Genomic DNA, 16,002 nt, shown 5'->3' with positions numbered 1-16,002 from the left:
TCTCTGGAAAAGTTTCACCCTGAAAAATGCAAAACAAATGCAGTTTGTGCCTGTCTGCGTTTATAAGATTCATTGATGTCACAATCTCTGCAAAATCAGCTGAAATGTTGCCCATTGTCTAAAGCTATGTGCCCTAGGTATGATTTAGTTTTCAGTTTAAGGAAACGAGGACATGAGCCATATTTCCGATCCGGTGCTGGTGTTTGTGTCAAATCCTAAAACATTTATTTTTCACTCCAAACAAAGTGGTTCTCAGCCAAATAAATAGTGCAGTTCTGGCCCCATAATCATGCTAATGCAAGGCTCTGAACTGAATCCCTTGTGGGGCATTTAGTTAAACAAGTGTGAGTCAGGAAAGGAGTAGGGCCAGTTCCGTGATTTGTTAGGCGTTTAAAAATGACCACAAATCATCAAATACTAATCATAATACCAAAATGTTCATTAGTTACAATTCTGCTCTGTAATGTGTCTGAGCTCATGGTCAGTTCATTGTTCTGAGAACAACAGCTGCTTTGATTGATTTACCATTTTCATCTTTGTCTGTTTCCTTTTTGCCATAACAGCTTCTTGACTGTCACACATGGCTTAATGTGGTGATATTTTACTTGGTCTAGCACAGAATAACAGCACTCAGATAGTTGTTTATAATTCTGGGCCCATTTTCCGTGGCTAACAAGGCCATTCTGATGAAGCAGCACGGTATATTCCAGTTAATCTAAATGTGCTAGATATTTTTAGCCAGGTCTAGCACTTTAGAGTGGACTGAATTGTATCTCACTCAATGCTACTTCTGTTAAATACAACACTTATGAATCTGCTCAGTCAGCAAAGCGAAAAAGGAAAAGTGCCATGTGTTAGGGCCTCTGCAGTGAAGCAGAGACTGACTCCTGATGTAAAAGTCGTAGAAGAAATGGAAATTTCATTTGCATGCTGTCATTCTCAGCAGCTGCTTTCTGGCACATTGCAGCCTTTTAGAAAGCTCTTTATCAGTGAGTTATGGTGGAGTCAGGTGAAATGTGCACGTGTCTCTGAGCTCAGGTGGAGTCCTTTTTTACTCCCTGAGTCCAAAGCCTGATGGCGCTGAGAGGCTGACAGTTTGGCTATAAGACTTGAAAGAATCTATTCCTTGCTGGTTTATAGCAAGCAGTAAAACAAAACCTGGGATGTGTGTAGACTGAAGGTAAATCTGCAGCTAAAAACGTCAACAAGATTGACAGGGTATTTGAGTAGTCTAAACCTAGCTGAGCCTCTAAACCAGGGGACGTTAAACATGCTTTCCACACTTTTAAACATCTCATCTCTTCCCCCAGATGAATTTCAAACCTAATGTTCTAAAGTACAGTCTTGTGGTCCGTAAATGACCACTCACTCTTGCAAAATAATGACTGGCATAATGCTTACCATCACTGCTTTTCCATCACTTCTCAGGTCAATTTCATGAAGATAAAAAAAACAACTTTTGTCTACTGTGAGGAGTTGGTGTGTTCTCTCCGTGTCCGCGTGGGTTTCCTCCGGGTGCTCTGGTTTCCTCCCACAGTCCAAAATCTCACACTGGTAGGTGGATTGGCGACTCAATAGTGTCCGTAGGTGTGAGTGTGTGAGGGAATGTGTGTGTGTCTGTGTTGCCCTGTGAAGGACTGGCGCCCCATCCAGGGTGTATTCCTGCCTTGCGCCCAATGATTCCAGGTAGGTTCTGGACCCACCGTGACCCTGAACTGGATAAGCGCTTACAGATAATGAATGAACTTTTGTCTAGTTTACTCTATTTATAATGATATTACTTCTAACAATAAATAAGGTTTGTTGCTGGGGTTACTGACCTCATTAAAGAACATTCATTAATTTTAGTCATTATCGTCTACCAGCAAAATGTAAAAAAGGAACTCAAAGGAGATGAAGAATCAAACGGCTTCTCAATCCCTGAATTTACCAGTTTATGCTCCATAGAGTAGGTCCCTTTAGTGTCATATCCAGGCCATTAAGTGGCAGTAAAAACATTGCACAAATCATTGTGATAATGACTGAGTGCTAAATTATTATTGTCAGATTAAACAGAAGAGCACATACCTTGAGTTTTTTCAGGTTGAAGGATAATGTTAATGCACTTGTGCACAGATATAACCAGTTAATGTCGGTCTGATCTGTTTTGGTGGTGATAATAGTTCAGAGCGTGAGGACAAAAAAGAACAATTAGTTACACTTCACTTCAGACGATGCTGACAAATAGTTTTAGTCATGAGTACATGTCCAAACATATGGAGATGTTCTTACCCAAGAGGTGGCGATTTATGACGAGTGAATGAGGGGAGAAAAAAAAAAAAACCTTTGTAGTGTCTGTTTACAAGTAAAACCTGCTCCTCAAGCTTCTTGCTGCTGACCTCATGCCCCTCGTGAACTGTTACCAGGTTCCTCCTGAATGTTGTGAAGTCAGAGTGTGAAAGTGACTCACTCCACTATCACATCACGTTCTCAAACCATTTAAAAGTGTCATTCATCTGGGAGCTATGCTGGAATATGGTCTCTGCTGGAAATAAACCAAGGAAGAAAAGGTATGTTCTCATGTTGTTTCTTTATGTCTGAACACTGTTTCTCCTTCTAACTTATCAGTTTCTTCAAGACTTCAAACCACATTTCTTAGTGGGGATTCAGTCCAATAATTTAATGTAGGGCTGGCAAACACAGTATATTACAAGCTTCAAAGACTTTCACTGCTTCACTACATTTTATTTAATAAGTGCATTTGATAATTAAGATTAAAGTTAATTATATGTTCTCTATATACTACAGCCCTAACTTGTGAGCGGCCAGATACACAATACGACCTAAAGTCCATGGACCTGCTGAAATGAAGTGTCCACCATTCAATGCAGTAACAGCCTCTAATCTTCTGTAAAAGCTCTAGAACTGATATTGAAACATTTCTGTGAAGATATGATGGCATTAAGCCACAAAATCCCTATTGAGGTCAGGTGCTGACAGGTTATTAGTTTGAGATGACAAACTCATCTTCAATATCTGTAATTCGTAACCTAGCTGACACGTGGCAGTGAGCATGGTGACGTTAAGCTCATGTGTGGCTGCTCCAGTGTCCCATACTGTTTCATGCTTTTCTACATACATTATGCCGCTGTACTCCCGAATGTCTGTAGGTGAAACAAAACAGCTGAATTAATTTTAAGGGCTGTCTACAATGATTAGGACCAATAGTAAAACATTCCTGAGAGGGTTTTAGCATTCCGGTCAGGTCTAAAATGTTAACATTGGGTTTATGAGTAAGAAAAAAACGTTAAAATAATTAACACATTATTAACTACACAAATTATCGATGCTAGTTGAATACAGCAAGGAAAACATAGTGCGTTTACACAGTATAATATTTTATACAACAGGCAAGTCATACCACACTTTATAAAAGTTGACAAAAGCCCCTTAACAAAGACCTAATACACAGAGTGTGATTAAAAAAGGAAATAGTGTTAGGTTAGAATTGGTCACATCGAAACGTATGGAGGCACTGCATAAAACCACTAACCTTGACCATAAACCAACTACAAAGTAAACTACAATTACCCACTGCTCCAACAACAGTGACTGCAGGGCATGCTGGAGCCATTTTGCATGATCTGTGCCCCTTAACTCATCACTGACTCAAATGGCTTTCTGTTCGCCACGGAACTTCTGTACAAATATAGACATACCTCTACTGCAGTGTGAACAATGTTAGCTCTGAGCTCAACTCATAATCAACCCCGAGGATGGTCCAAACACATGGTCACAGAGGGCAGTCCCTAGTCTAGGACATGAGAAAATAAGGTTTAATGAACAGGACTCTAGGCATGCAGGAGATTTTCTGTCTCGTACTCCGCAGGCTCATTTTCCAGATGCTTCCAAAAGCTTTTCCTGATTTCAGTGGCTATGTCTGCCCTTATCTCTCCCAGTGGCTGCAAGCCATCAGGAAACAAAGAACTGAAATGCCATAGGCACCCCATGATGACAGCATTGCTGTAATATAAAGAACTGAATGTAGAGCTGAGATGCTTTGGGGGAGGCTTGTTACTATGGCCATCTTAAATAGAGCCATTTCCTGCCACAGCTGTGAACACAGTCATCTATAGGGCTGATCTGATCAGAGGTAATGGGATATATTCCACAGGAATAATTATGGACATTTCAAGACTCATTGGACAGGGAGTGCAGACTCAAGGCACTCTCAATTGAGAAGTGTGATGAGCTGTAGAAAAAAATGGACAGCCATTTTGCTCACGGCTCACAAAATCCATTTAGGGCTTGTTCCAGGCCTGAAGTTTCTTTGCACCGTTAAGTATCTTTTCTTATGTTAGCTGTTACCAAAACAACAGTAAACACCAGCCACCAGCAGTTGGAGTACAATGAAAGTGATGAATAGCATCAAGCCCATGTCTAAAAGTATCATGATATAATTGGAGGTCACATTTATATGTGAAACTTAGAAAACAAGCATAAAATTCTAGTTTCCCCTTGTTGGAAATATTAGATTATAAATGAATTGACATTGATACTGACAATGATACATAGGAAAACAGTTCTAATGGCGTTCATTTTCCCCTGACCAAATACTGCTGGAACGCATGTCTTCATTCATTGTCTGTAACCGTTATCCAATTCAGGGTCACGGTGGGTTCGGAGCCTACCCTGAATCACTGGGCGCAAGATGGGAACACACCCTGGAGGGGGTGTTAGTTCTTCACAGGGCAACACACACACTCTCACACACAATTTTTGAGTCGCTAATCCACCTACCAACGTGTTTTTGGACCATGGGAGGAAACCCACACAGACACGGGGAGAACACACTAAACTCCTCACAGAGTGTGACTCAAACCCACAACCTCCAGGTCCCTGGAGCTGTGTGACTGCAACACTACCTGCTGCACCACCGTGCCACCCCCTACATGTCTTATTTACAACATCAAATCCATTAAATATGAATTTCTGAGGAGGACATGAAGGTAGCAAGTTTGCTTGTTTTTCTACTGGTGATTTCCTGAATAGCTTGGCTTCACTGCTAGCTTGGCTTTTCCACAATAGTTCTAATGATATCACCAGCATACCGTGGTCATCTTTTTGCCAGCACTTCTTGGATAGCACTAATTGATCAAGATGGCGGTTTTGTTAGCAAAGGTTGCTAACAATGCTAGCCAGGATTGTCACTAAACTTCCCAGCAGTGAGGCTACGTAACACGGACAATCGCCATGCAAATTAGAAAAAGAATAAGTCGATAGACAACTGCAATAATGCTTTGCTTTGCCTTTGTCCTTTGTTAGATAATTTACCATTCTCATCCTTTGCCAGGTTTTATTGTAAATAGTTTCTGTTTCTGGGGATGAACAATACATGACCCTAACAGTCATATATGACAACTCCCATCAAGACAGCAGCTAACCAACAGAAAACCAGGGCAATACCTTATTCAGAGCAACACAGTGCTCGCTAATTTCAGCCCAGTTTTATGGGCTTTAACTCAAACAGGGGGTCCACTAAAATCCACAGATTTGTGGATTCACATTCAGTGATGGCTTTATTATCTCCAACTTGTCCTACAATATCAAATAAGAAAATCTTAGCCTCTTTTTCTTTTGCAGGCAGTGTGCATGGGTTTTCTCCTCACACCATTTGATCAGTTCTTTTCTTAAGTGTGCAAAAACCCTCCACACTTGCCTAGAAGTCTGACAAGGGATTAGCCTAGGATTTAGACTTGTGTGGTCCACCAAGCCTTTGACAGAAGCAGACTTCAGGCAGAAACAGCAAACTACTTTCTTACTGGCAGTTGCCTCAGATAGACATGTGACACAGCGACACCCACACAGTCTGAGACGACTGTGGGGAACCTGGAGGGATCTGGTGTTACACATTGACCACATTCAGCAGTCTTTTCTGTCAATTTATGAGTCATTGTATTGAGTTGGCTTCTGGCTCTGTCTAGAATATATCCACATTCTGGATGGTGCTGAACACGCTTTCACTGACTAAAATGTGTGGAGTATCCAGTTGGTATGTGTATGTGCCATTTCTAGCCATTCTAGAATCCATAGAACTATAGTCAGAGTTGTGACTAGCATTAGCATTATACAAAACTATCCAGTTATACATGTTTTGCTCTAGAAAAAGAACCACAAAACCTTTTCCCAGGCTTTTATAACATGAATTTTAAAAAGTCTTAACATTACTCATCTTAATTGGTGCGTGTCTTACATGGCATTTTAAAAGGGCTTGAAGTACTTTAATGATGAATTTATTCGGAGCACGCTGATCTATTTATGTATTTGTTGTTGATGTGCTAACAGAAAAGATGAACAGAAAAACCTTTACAGCGCCTGGGAATGCTTCGGTGCTGATAATGGACCGGGGGGTAAGCAATCAAACTCATTCACACATTCGTCTAGTGAACAGTGAGCATGCTAAAAGCAAAGCCTCATGCTGCAAAGAACCTGAGAGAAAGGAGCAAAGTAAAATCAACGTGCAGCACATGAATCCAAGGCTTTCTCAAACTTGTAAACACACACTGAGTGGCAATTTTCACATGCTAGCTTTAGACATTGTTTAGTCTGATCAGCAGGAGAAACCATAATGGGTAATGTAGTCTGTCTTTCATGCTACACACAATAGTGTGCATTGTGTGTCTAAAAACACCATTGCTTTAACCTGAAAATCTGGGCTGGGATCCGAATGCAGCTATTATGTTTAGAGCCCATGCAGATATACTGCTGTGCTCAGCTTGATTCCCAACATGAGTGGGAACTAGTGTGTGCAGTCCCTGCCTGGCTCACAGTGAGCAGAGGTTTCTAATCCCACTGAGATGCAAGGTGAAAGACCTCATTTGTAAATGTTGCTCTTTTTAAAACTGTTGCCATTACAACTGCACAGTGCTGGTAGTGAAGATCAAGGCATGAAACATCTAGAACATCTTTTACGACCTGTCTGTTCCACATGCAAGGACACTTCATTTTGACACCATCCCATAAATGACGTGTAGCTTACTTCAGCTTCACAGGTTTAAACCTTGTCTTCAAAGATTTTGTGCTACCTATTAGTCTGGGATTGTATATACTAACATCACCTTCAACAGAATGAGTTCTGAATAAGAGAAGTAAAGCATGCCTGAGTCTTCTCTATGTCCAGATCAGTGACATTTGGGAGTAATGAGCGGTGTCCTGCTCCAGAGTGTAACAGAGGGCCAGTGTAGTGGAAGAGAGCCGGAGAGTAAGTCATCGATCAGAGCCCGGCTACTCCAGCTTTAGGTGTGACATTTATGGTTGTGGCCTGTGATTAATCATCAGCCTAACAAGGCCTGGGCCTTTCAGCATCCCTAATTTAGCTGCTGTCACACTTATGCGCACAAGACGACACACTCTCACACAACCCATGAGAGACAGAGAGAGAAGTGCACACCATTAATTAACACAATCCTGATTCACAAATATCTTTGTTTTTCCAAAAATGATTTTTACAAAAACAAACATGGCTGCTGACTGGGGTGTGTTCTGGTAAGTTTGAGACTTACTGCAAACAAGCGGCAACACCAACTCCCACATTAAATTTTTAACACTGTGTCTTAAATGTAAATGATTTAGTTCGGCTGAGCTCTACCCAATGACACCCTCAGAAGTTCAGTGAATTATTTCAGTGCGAGTGCTTCGACAGACCCCCAGTCAGTTTCCACAACAAGATTAAAGTAATTCCTTTCTCTGTCAGTGACCATGAACACTCTCTCATTTGTTGCAGATAATAATGCATTTTCCGGATGTCGGACGAATAAACAGCAGGTTGAGCAGAAATGCACATATTTGGACGAGAAGAACATTGTGGTGTCACATCATTTATTAAGTGAGCCCTGGTCCACCAACTCAGAGGGGAGTGATGTGGTGGAAAAATTCCCCCCAGGAGAGGATACATCTCCAGATAATACTCTCTCTGCTAAATGTCCTGTGGCCCTCCCAGCAGACGCAAGCCCTTTGAGCCAAAGCACTTCTGACACTTATTCTGTCCCGGCAAATAATAAGTTGACTGACTTGATGATCCATAAACGGAATATGATTTATGGTCCCAGCCCACTGCATGCAAGCAGTTTAGAACTGAAGCAGACTTTCCCGCTGATACGATGGGCTCCTGCGGTGGCTCGCGTGCAGATGAGCAAGGAGCCAGTGGCCTGGCGATGTAAAGGATTTGTTAAAGTGAACCGTGAAGTAAGGCCCACTGAACTGCCGCAACTCTGGAAAAGGGCGTGCGATGGGAAGCTGGACTGGAGCCACGGGAGCCTTGCCAGGTTGGCTCATCTGCGAGAGCAGTCACCCCACAATGCCCCGAGTGTGGTCAGAACCGGACCAGTGATCCGGAGAGTGGTCGGGCTAGCCGCGGGTCGCAGAGGGGGGCAGGTGCGGGACAGCCATGTGGAACAGAACGTCTGTGAGAAAACAGGGGCTAAACAGACAAGTCTTCCAAACGAACAAGGGTCGACCAAACTGGTAAACAAACACAAGCCAGACCTGTCTGACAGTCTGTGGAGTGTGACACAAGAAGCGGCAAGGCACAGCAAACAACCAGGCCAACAAAATGGCGGTCATATTCACAGGAAGCCAGAAGTCATTTCCATGGGTGGCTCAGATGTGAGGTTATTGGTAAGAAGCTGCTTGTTACCACACTTTCATTGTGAAACATTTGCTTAGAACAGCTTGTTACTTTGTAATCGTACAACAGTCTTTTTGTCAATATGTCCTTCAAATCAAAACAAAAATTCTACTACATCAGCAATCTTATTTTGACACAGCGGGGCTGCGAGACCTCGTTCTGGCGCTGTGTAAATGTGGATGGATTCTTCTATAAAGCCTTAGCTTTTTCTGGGATGAGTGAAAATGGTGCTTTGCAAATGTACACAGCCCCTACACAGCTTCATATAGAGCCACAGCTCAGAGGTACATTTACAAAGGGCTATTTTTAGATTGCCTGAGGTGCAGCAAGAAGGAGTGGGTTCTGTTCCTTGGAAATATCTTGTTCCTCTATCTCACACTGTGTTTTTTTTTTTTTTTGACTCTGTAAGAAGCCTTGGTAAATCAGCAATTAGCATCCATGGCAACCAAGTGTGTGTTTCAGTGTGAAACAATACTATTCCTGAAAAGTCTCGCACACCACATGTGCACTGCACAATACGATACTAATATTTATCAGACAAAAGGAGACACTAAATACTCAACTGCCTTCTCCATTCAGACTGTTTGCTCCTGAAACTAGACTCCCTCACTTTTTTGTTTTTAAGAAGACAATATATATATAGCACCAAGTCCATAGTGAAAGGCAACACTTGATTATTTTTTTAATGATAAAGGATCAGGAGAAAAAGCTGAAAAAATAAACAGAAGGCTTAACAACAGGAGATCATTAAGGGTGTTTGTCTTTATTAGGGCTTCCATTCTTCCCAGAAACCTGCTTTCAAGGACCTTTTTTTAAATACACCTCCCTTAAGTCTTTGAAGTTGCTTGCATTATTTGCTTCTAATGATCCAAGCAATTCCAGACATATTACATGATTGGGATGTGTGGATGATATGAAATGTTATTATTTTTTGCTCAAAAATCAAAAATAGAAGTTTTGTTTGTGTGACCGTGCCAGGGGTGGTATTCCACACAGCAGGATTTCTCAGTTTAACCAGATAACTTAAGCCTACAGTCAAGGTTGTTCAATAAGAACATTTTTTTTTTCAAAAACAGTAGTCAGGCCTTGAACAGTTGTTCGATTGTATTAATCCTTTTTGTTATTTTGTTTGGAAACTCTTGTTTTTTTCTTCTTTCACTTTGACTTTGCTCTTCCCTGTGCAGATGAATCTCATTGTAAACACTTGTATTTAATGGCCGCTTTAACTGAAAATGAACAGTGGCCTTTGATTTTCCACAGTGCTCTCTTTAAGGGGCTTCATTGATATTGCCATTACATTTCAATGAGGATGAATTGCCTGGAAAAAGTCATTTTAAAGTTTTAAATGAAAAAGCAGTCTTCCATCACAGGGCGAACAGATGTATAATTACGGCATAATTAAGCGAGTCGTGAGCCCTTCATGCACTATTCATACTTTTTCGAATTCTGTAAACATCTTGCAACTTGGAAAACATGATAGTGACCGCAGAAAGCCAACACCAGGACCATGGACAAACTGCTTTCAGTCTCAGAGGCTTCACTGGCAGCAGGTGGCTTTGTATCGTCAGTTCTGGAGGTATGATTGGTAACTGTGAGCGAGTAGGAGGATCTCTCTGCTGGAAACAACATGAGAGAAATGAGAGGCTGTGGAACAGAAGCATCATGCTGAAGGGTGAGAGATAGACAGACTCGGCTCTAGGCGACTGAATGACAGATACTGATCTAAAGCAGTGATCCACCTCATCTTTTCTGATTGCTTCTTGTGTGTTTTGTTCATCTCAGGACATGCCGTGTCTGTCAGGATGCCAAGGAAACAGTCAGATCTCCACCATTCCTCATGATGTCACCTTATTGCACGTTCTCCAAGTTCTACAAAGCAAAGCGGTCCATTTTCCACAGGTCAGGGGCCTGAGACGCCTCGAGGCTCTTTAGGGTCTAAACAGGATGCACTGACTAAGCAACCTACTCTTTTTTTTGTTCTCAGAGCTGGTCATGGGGAGGTCACTTAGATAAACTACAACCAGACAAGTTCAGAATATTATTTTTTATTCAAAGCCTTTAAATTTCATTTCCTCTACAGTGTAAAAGGTCATTTGATGAAGGTCTTTAAAGGACGCAGTGGAACCATGTGAAACTAATAGACCGACCTACAACATCCATACAGAACCAACGGCTATGCAGTTGATAATGACACAGGTGAACAACAGAGATAGAAATCAGCAATTAAAAAAGTTCAGTAGGTTGTAAGAATTCAGCTTTTACAACCAAATATTCTGTACAAACTATAAAACAAACAACTAATAGGAAACAGAGGTTGGAAAGAAAGAAATATGCAAAATATAGACACTATAAATAAACCGGTATTTCAAAATCAGAAAGGAACCCAGCTGTCCACTTTAAACAGCAATCCAACATTTGTTTTATAACACCACACATTTTCTTCCTTCTCTTTTCTAATTTTAAAGTAGTTTAAGGATAAAGTAAATGTGGTACAGTATGTACTTTTTTCTGATTTTTACACACACTCACTCATTCACACTGCACCAACGTAAAGACAGCAAGGAAACCTGACGAAATGTACTGTATGTGCATGTTCACTCTGTACAGTTCTCATGACTTCTGATAGATTACTGTTACAAGCGCTGTAATAATATTAGTCCACATTCACCAGGTTACTAATGAATCCTGATTACCACTGTATGCATTTATTAAAGCAGCAGTTTAATGGATGTTGGTTTATTTGTCTTTGCAGTGGACATGTTTGTCTTTTAAAGTGCTAGAATTCTAGTGTTGATTATACTGACCTTTGTGTGAAGTGCATCAGCAAGGATTATAAAAAATATACCATGTCATGGGACACAGACAAATGGGTCCATGTCAATGGGTTCTTTGTCAGTGAAAGAATAAGGTTTACGTTTATTGCTCTTCTATGAATTGGTCACGTCTGCGAGAAACGGGCAATTGTTCATTTTAGGAGAAGAAAGTGTATTTAGCGACTTACAATTGGCTGCTAATCCAATGGGGCCAACACACAGCGAGAAAACTCTATTGCAAACAAATGTGCTACTTTCATCCTCATGTCAGATTCATATGATCAAGTTCTTTCTTCGTTGTGTCTGAGGTATCTTGGTTTGATATTTTATGTTACAGATGAAGGGGAACTTTCTAACATCACTCCAGACACATCTCAATATAACATGCCAACAACGCGTTGGCCACTAGATCAACATGCATTTGAAATCAATAGAAAATGAGAACAAACAGTAAAAAGATTAAATATCTAAAAAAATAAACTGTCAATCTCTGCGCTTCAGTTTTCAGGCCAATGGTCCTTGCCCAGCTGACGTATCAAGTGACGTATCACTGCCACGAATGATTAAATCATTGTTCCAAATTGAATTGAAGTTAGACGTCTATTTGGGAGAATTGCTCAGAATGCATCAGAGAGAAAGCTCTAGTGATTGTCTGCACAGCTGATCCATTCTTCACAGATTGAGAAGGAGGGGAATGCATAGCAAGGAAGGCTATGCTAATTTTGGGACCCAATATCACCATGTTCACCAATATAAATAGAATGACTTTTTTTAATAAAAATTATTCCATTTATATTATAGGTTACTTTAATGACACTTGACTTGAGATTGCTCATATTTATTGACTGAAGTGCACTTCTAAAACATAAGAGAAATTACTGATCACTTACATTTAGGCATGGGAACATTTTTAGGGGATTTTTTTTTTCCAGTGAGAGCTTTAAAAATGATGCCAAAATAAATGTATTATACATATGATACAGTGGGAAAAGAAAGGAAGAAAATACATTTATCTACAGCAACAACTTCAGTTCATTTTCGAATCTGAAAACGGGATATTTCCATTGGCCGCCACAGAATAGGTTTCTTACACAGACAGTCGCTCCTGTTACACACAGTGAATCTTCCGTTGAATTGTGCTCCAGTGGTGAGGATCAAGAACAAAACAGAAATCAAGAGGGGGTGGTCGTGCGAGCAGCAGCACACCGTTATTCGATGACACGGTTGACGTTTTTACACACACACACACACACACACACACACAAGGGGAGAGTGATCCAAAACAACATATCTTAGAGGATATGACCGATGCGGTTAGCATTGCACCTTGACTATGACGACTGCACGGTAAAGAGCGTGGATGTCCAATGTGTCTGCCACACTGCCGACTCAAGGTCATGTGACTTCATCGAAGGCGATGTGATTCTGTGAGAGAGAGGGAGAGATATGAGCAGGCTTCACAATATGAACAACAGTTTTTCTCCTTTTCACATTTAAAACTTAGGATCACTAGTCACAGACCAAGCCTTTCCTCATAGGACCATGTTTACCCTTCATGCAGACACAGGCTACAACATGTCACTTTAGTCAACTGTCAGGAAATGCTAATGCGTTAAGATAGAAACTCCTTGCATTTCTTGGCTGGGATCTTACATTTATATCGGATAACGCTGGGCAGCTTTCTAGAGCCGGTTTGGTGGTGGAAGGAAAGGGAGGGTAATTCTTTTTGGGCAGCCATTCCAGCTATATGCCTTAAAAGCAGCCAAACCTGCCGCCCAGAGACTGATGCAGATGTCAGGGAAAGGCACACTTTAAAGCAGGGGATGCAACCATGCAGTGCAGCCACTATTGGCTTTGTTCTACCTTAATAATCTTGTTCAACTGCCATATAACCCCTGTCTGCAGGCCAAATCTGAAAGCAAAGAGTCCCCATCAGATGCAGTCAAGTGTAAACAGTCATGGGAAAGATGATTCATTCAGAATGTTTGGATATTACCCTTAGACACAAGAAAAAAAAGCTCCTGTATTTTTGGCATTTCCTTTTCGACACAAAATCCTTCAGTGAAAACTTGTTGAAGCAACGCCAAATAAAGACCACTTATCATTCCCACAGGTTTTTAAGTGGATAACTCTTTAAAGGAATGCAAATGTTGCACGTTAAAGCAAACTGTAAGTATAAACTCCCCTCAATGTCCTTTAATTTTACTTCAATTTTCCTTATTCCATTATTCTGTTAAATGATTCTTACTGGAACCTGATGTGGTGACTCTATGGCACTGCTTCAAAAAGCCTGTAAATCTGTACCAATTTGCACAGATGGTAAATTTACCACATGTACAGCAATAAAAACCTATTTTCTTGAGCTGCAGAAAGTAAGAGTTTAGTTTTAACGTTAATCACATCTGAGAGAGCGGAGTTCTAGAAGATGAGATTTTCACCATAAGTCACATTGCTGGAATTTAATGTGACCCCTAAACAACACAACGGGAGTGAATCTGATCATTTGACCAGACAAATTAAGTTCTGTTTTCAGTGATATTTGCTCTGAGCCAAAACATTTTTGCATCAAAGAGGTTCTTTTTTTCCCCCTCTCTTCCATGAAGAACGCTTTCAGAGGAATTATAAGTTGTGACAGTAGCCTGATGTGGGGGCCGCTTCTCTAGGCAGTGAAGTGGAATACAGCATGTCACTGTCCTCCAACCCCCTTTTCTCATATGCTATTCATCTATGTGCGCTTTGTCACCAAAGACAAATATCACTGATAAGGATCTCCTGCTTCCTCGAATCAGCAGCCTTTGGAGGACAAAGAAATAGGACATTAGCATTTTTATTGGAGGAAATATCACTCTCATCCTACACAGATCACACCATGCATTTCAAGAAAATCAGCAGCAAGCCCAACACCAAGCAGATACCAACATGTGTTAGCCACACAAGCAGGAAAATAGAGCATTTAATTTTACATATTAAAACAGAAACAACAACACAGCAATCAGAGATTAAATGGTTGGTTTGTTTGCTTGAGCGTTTGTTCATATGGTAGTTATTATAAATTATTTTTGAAGGCTTACTTATAGTGTAATTGCCCTCTAATAGGGAGCTCAATGGTAGGAGTGCAGCGTGTGGCTTAATTAATAGCTGAAAGTCTGGTCTAAATCAGCACACTGCTCTGCTATGGAGGGGAGCTGGAACTGCGGAGCTAAATACAGACAAAGTTGCCTAAGGAGCTGGAATATTTTAAAACACATTTCATCAATGTCTCCATGGGCTAGCTGGGGTGAATCACGAGTCTGCAGATTTCCATCAGGTGGTTTTGCAGTGGAAGACAGTGTCTGTTTTTAAGCCTGCGTTTTCACAGACTGTAATAAAACAGTTAAGCCCTTCAGAGACACTTACAGATTCCTGAATCCTGAAAAACAGTTCCGAAAGCAGCATGTAGATGAATCAGGCCTCGTTAGGTCACCAGATCTTTTGGCTGGCATGAATCTCTCTCACAAATTAGGATAATCAAACCTAGTGTGTAGACCCTCTAGTATACAAGAACGGTAATTTAATTCAAGTTCAAGGCAATTAATGCCTGTCTGATTGCTTCAAATTAGGGAAGGACAGTAGAAAACAAGCTTCAAAAGGACAGCATCTCTCAGGTAGCAGATCCAAACACTCTGGATACAGGCTGATTATGAACAGGTAATTGGTTTGTTCAGAGCAAATTAATACAATTGGGCTTTAATGGCATGGCCGTGTACTCCAGAGGCTTGGCAAGAGCTGCTTTTCACACAGGTGTTCATACGTTTATTGCCTTGTGCTTTGCAGGTGGCGGAAACGGCTGCTTTTGCCTGCGATCCAGTCAAAGAAACCCAGGAGGCGCGATTTCAGAGAGCGGGGTGCTGCGCTTTCCTCTTCCTCTCTCAGCTCCGCCATCTGAAGGACGGGCGGTGCGTACACATACACAGACCAGTCAAGTACAAACACTGAGACAATACCAGACATACTGGCCCTCTTCCGTCTCAAGATTGTTGATGCAATATATTCCAAGTTAAAAAGAGTATGACTATTAGCAGTAATATAGAAACGCTCTACCTGGGATGCAATGTATTTCTCGAGGGGGCTCTCCACCCTAGGCATGCTCATTATGGGTGCGCTGCTCATGCTCTCCTGCTGAGGGTCTTCACTCAACAGCAGTTTGCCTTTGAAGTTGTGGACCACGCACACGACCTGAAACAGGAAAAAAACACTCATGTCGCTTTTTATGTGGCTTGCTTTCTTAAGTGCCTTCACCCGGGAGGATAAGGCCACAAATAATGCATCATATACTTTAGATCAGGAGCTGGAGAAGGAAACCAAATAACGCTGAATGCAGGTATGACTCCAGGCTGAAATGAACAGTCCTCATCTCAACAGGGAACACTGCAAAAGTAAAGGCTAGACCACTGATGTGCCTCAGACACAACAATAGAGCAGATTTAAAAAGAGGCTGATGCAACATTATGTCTAAACCCATATACAGTGCAGGGGGACAGAAAA

General features: G+C 41.3%; 1 protein-coding gene across 4 annotated transcripts in view; it reads right to left on the bottom strand.

The window, feature by feature from the left end:
* Positions 1-10,724: 10,724 nt before the first annotated feature.
* The window catches only part of plppr5b (phospholipid phosphatase related 5b), an 80,268-nt gene continuing 74,990 nt past the window's right edge, over positions 10,725-16,002 (bottom strand). For 3 of the 4 annotated variants that reach the window (XM_066683751.1, XM_066683753.1, XM_066683752.1), the window contains 2 exons: positions 15,559-15,693; positions 10,725-12,903 (listed from right to left, as the gene is read on the bottom strand). In XM_066683751.1, the coding sequence (XP_066539848.1) occupies positions 12,874-12,903; positions 15,559-15,693 (165 nt within the window). In that variant the 3' untranslated portion in view covers positions 10,725-12,873. Of the gene's footprint in view, positions 12,904-15,081; positions 15,400-15,558; positions 15,694-16,002 lie in introns of those variants that run through there. The other variant, XM_066683754.1, reaches the window with a different exon arrangement.

Source organism: Hoplias malabaricus, chromosome 10 (assembly GCF_029633855.1).
Source record: "Hoplias malabaricus isolate fHopMal1 chromosome 10, fHopMal1.hap1, whole genome shotgun sequence".
In the NCBI taxonomy this organism is placed as follows: Eukaryota; Metazoa; Chordata; class Actinopteri; order Characiformes; family Erythrinidae; genus Hoplias; species Hoplias malabaricus.
The sequence above is the reverse complement of the archived record's forward strand: the minus strand, read 5'-3'. Positions and strand labels throughout refer to the sequence as shown.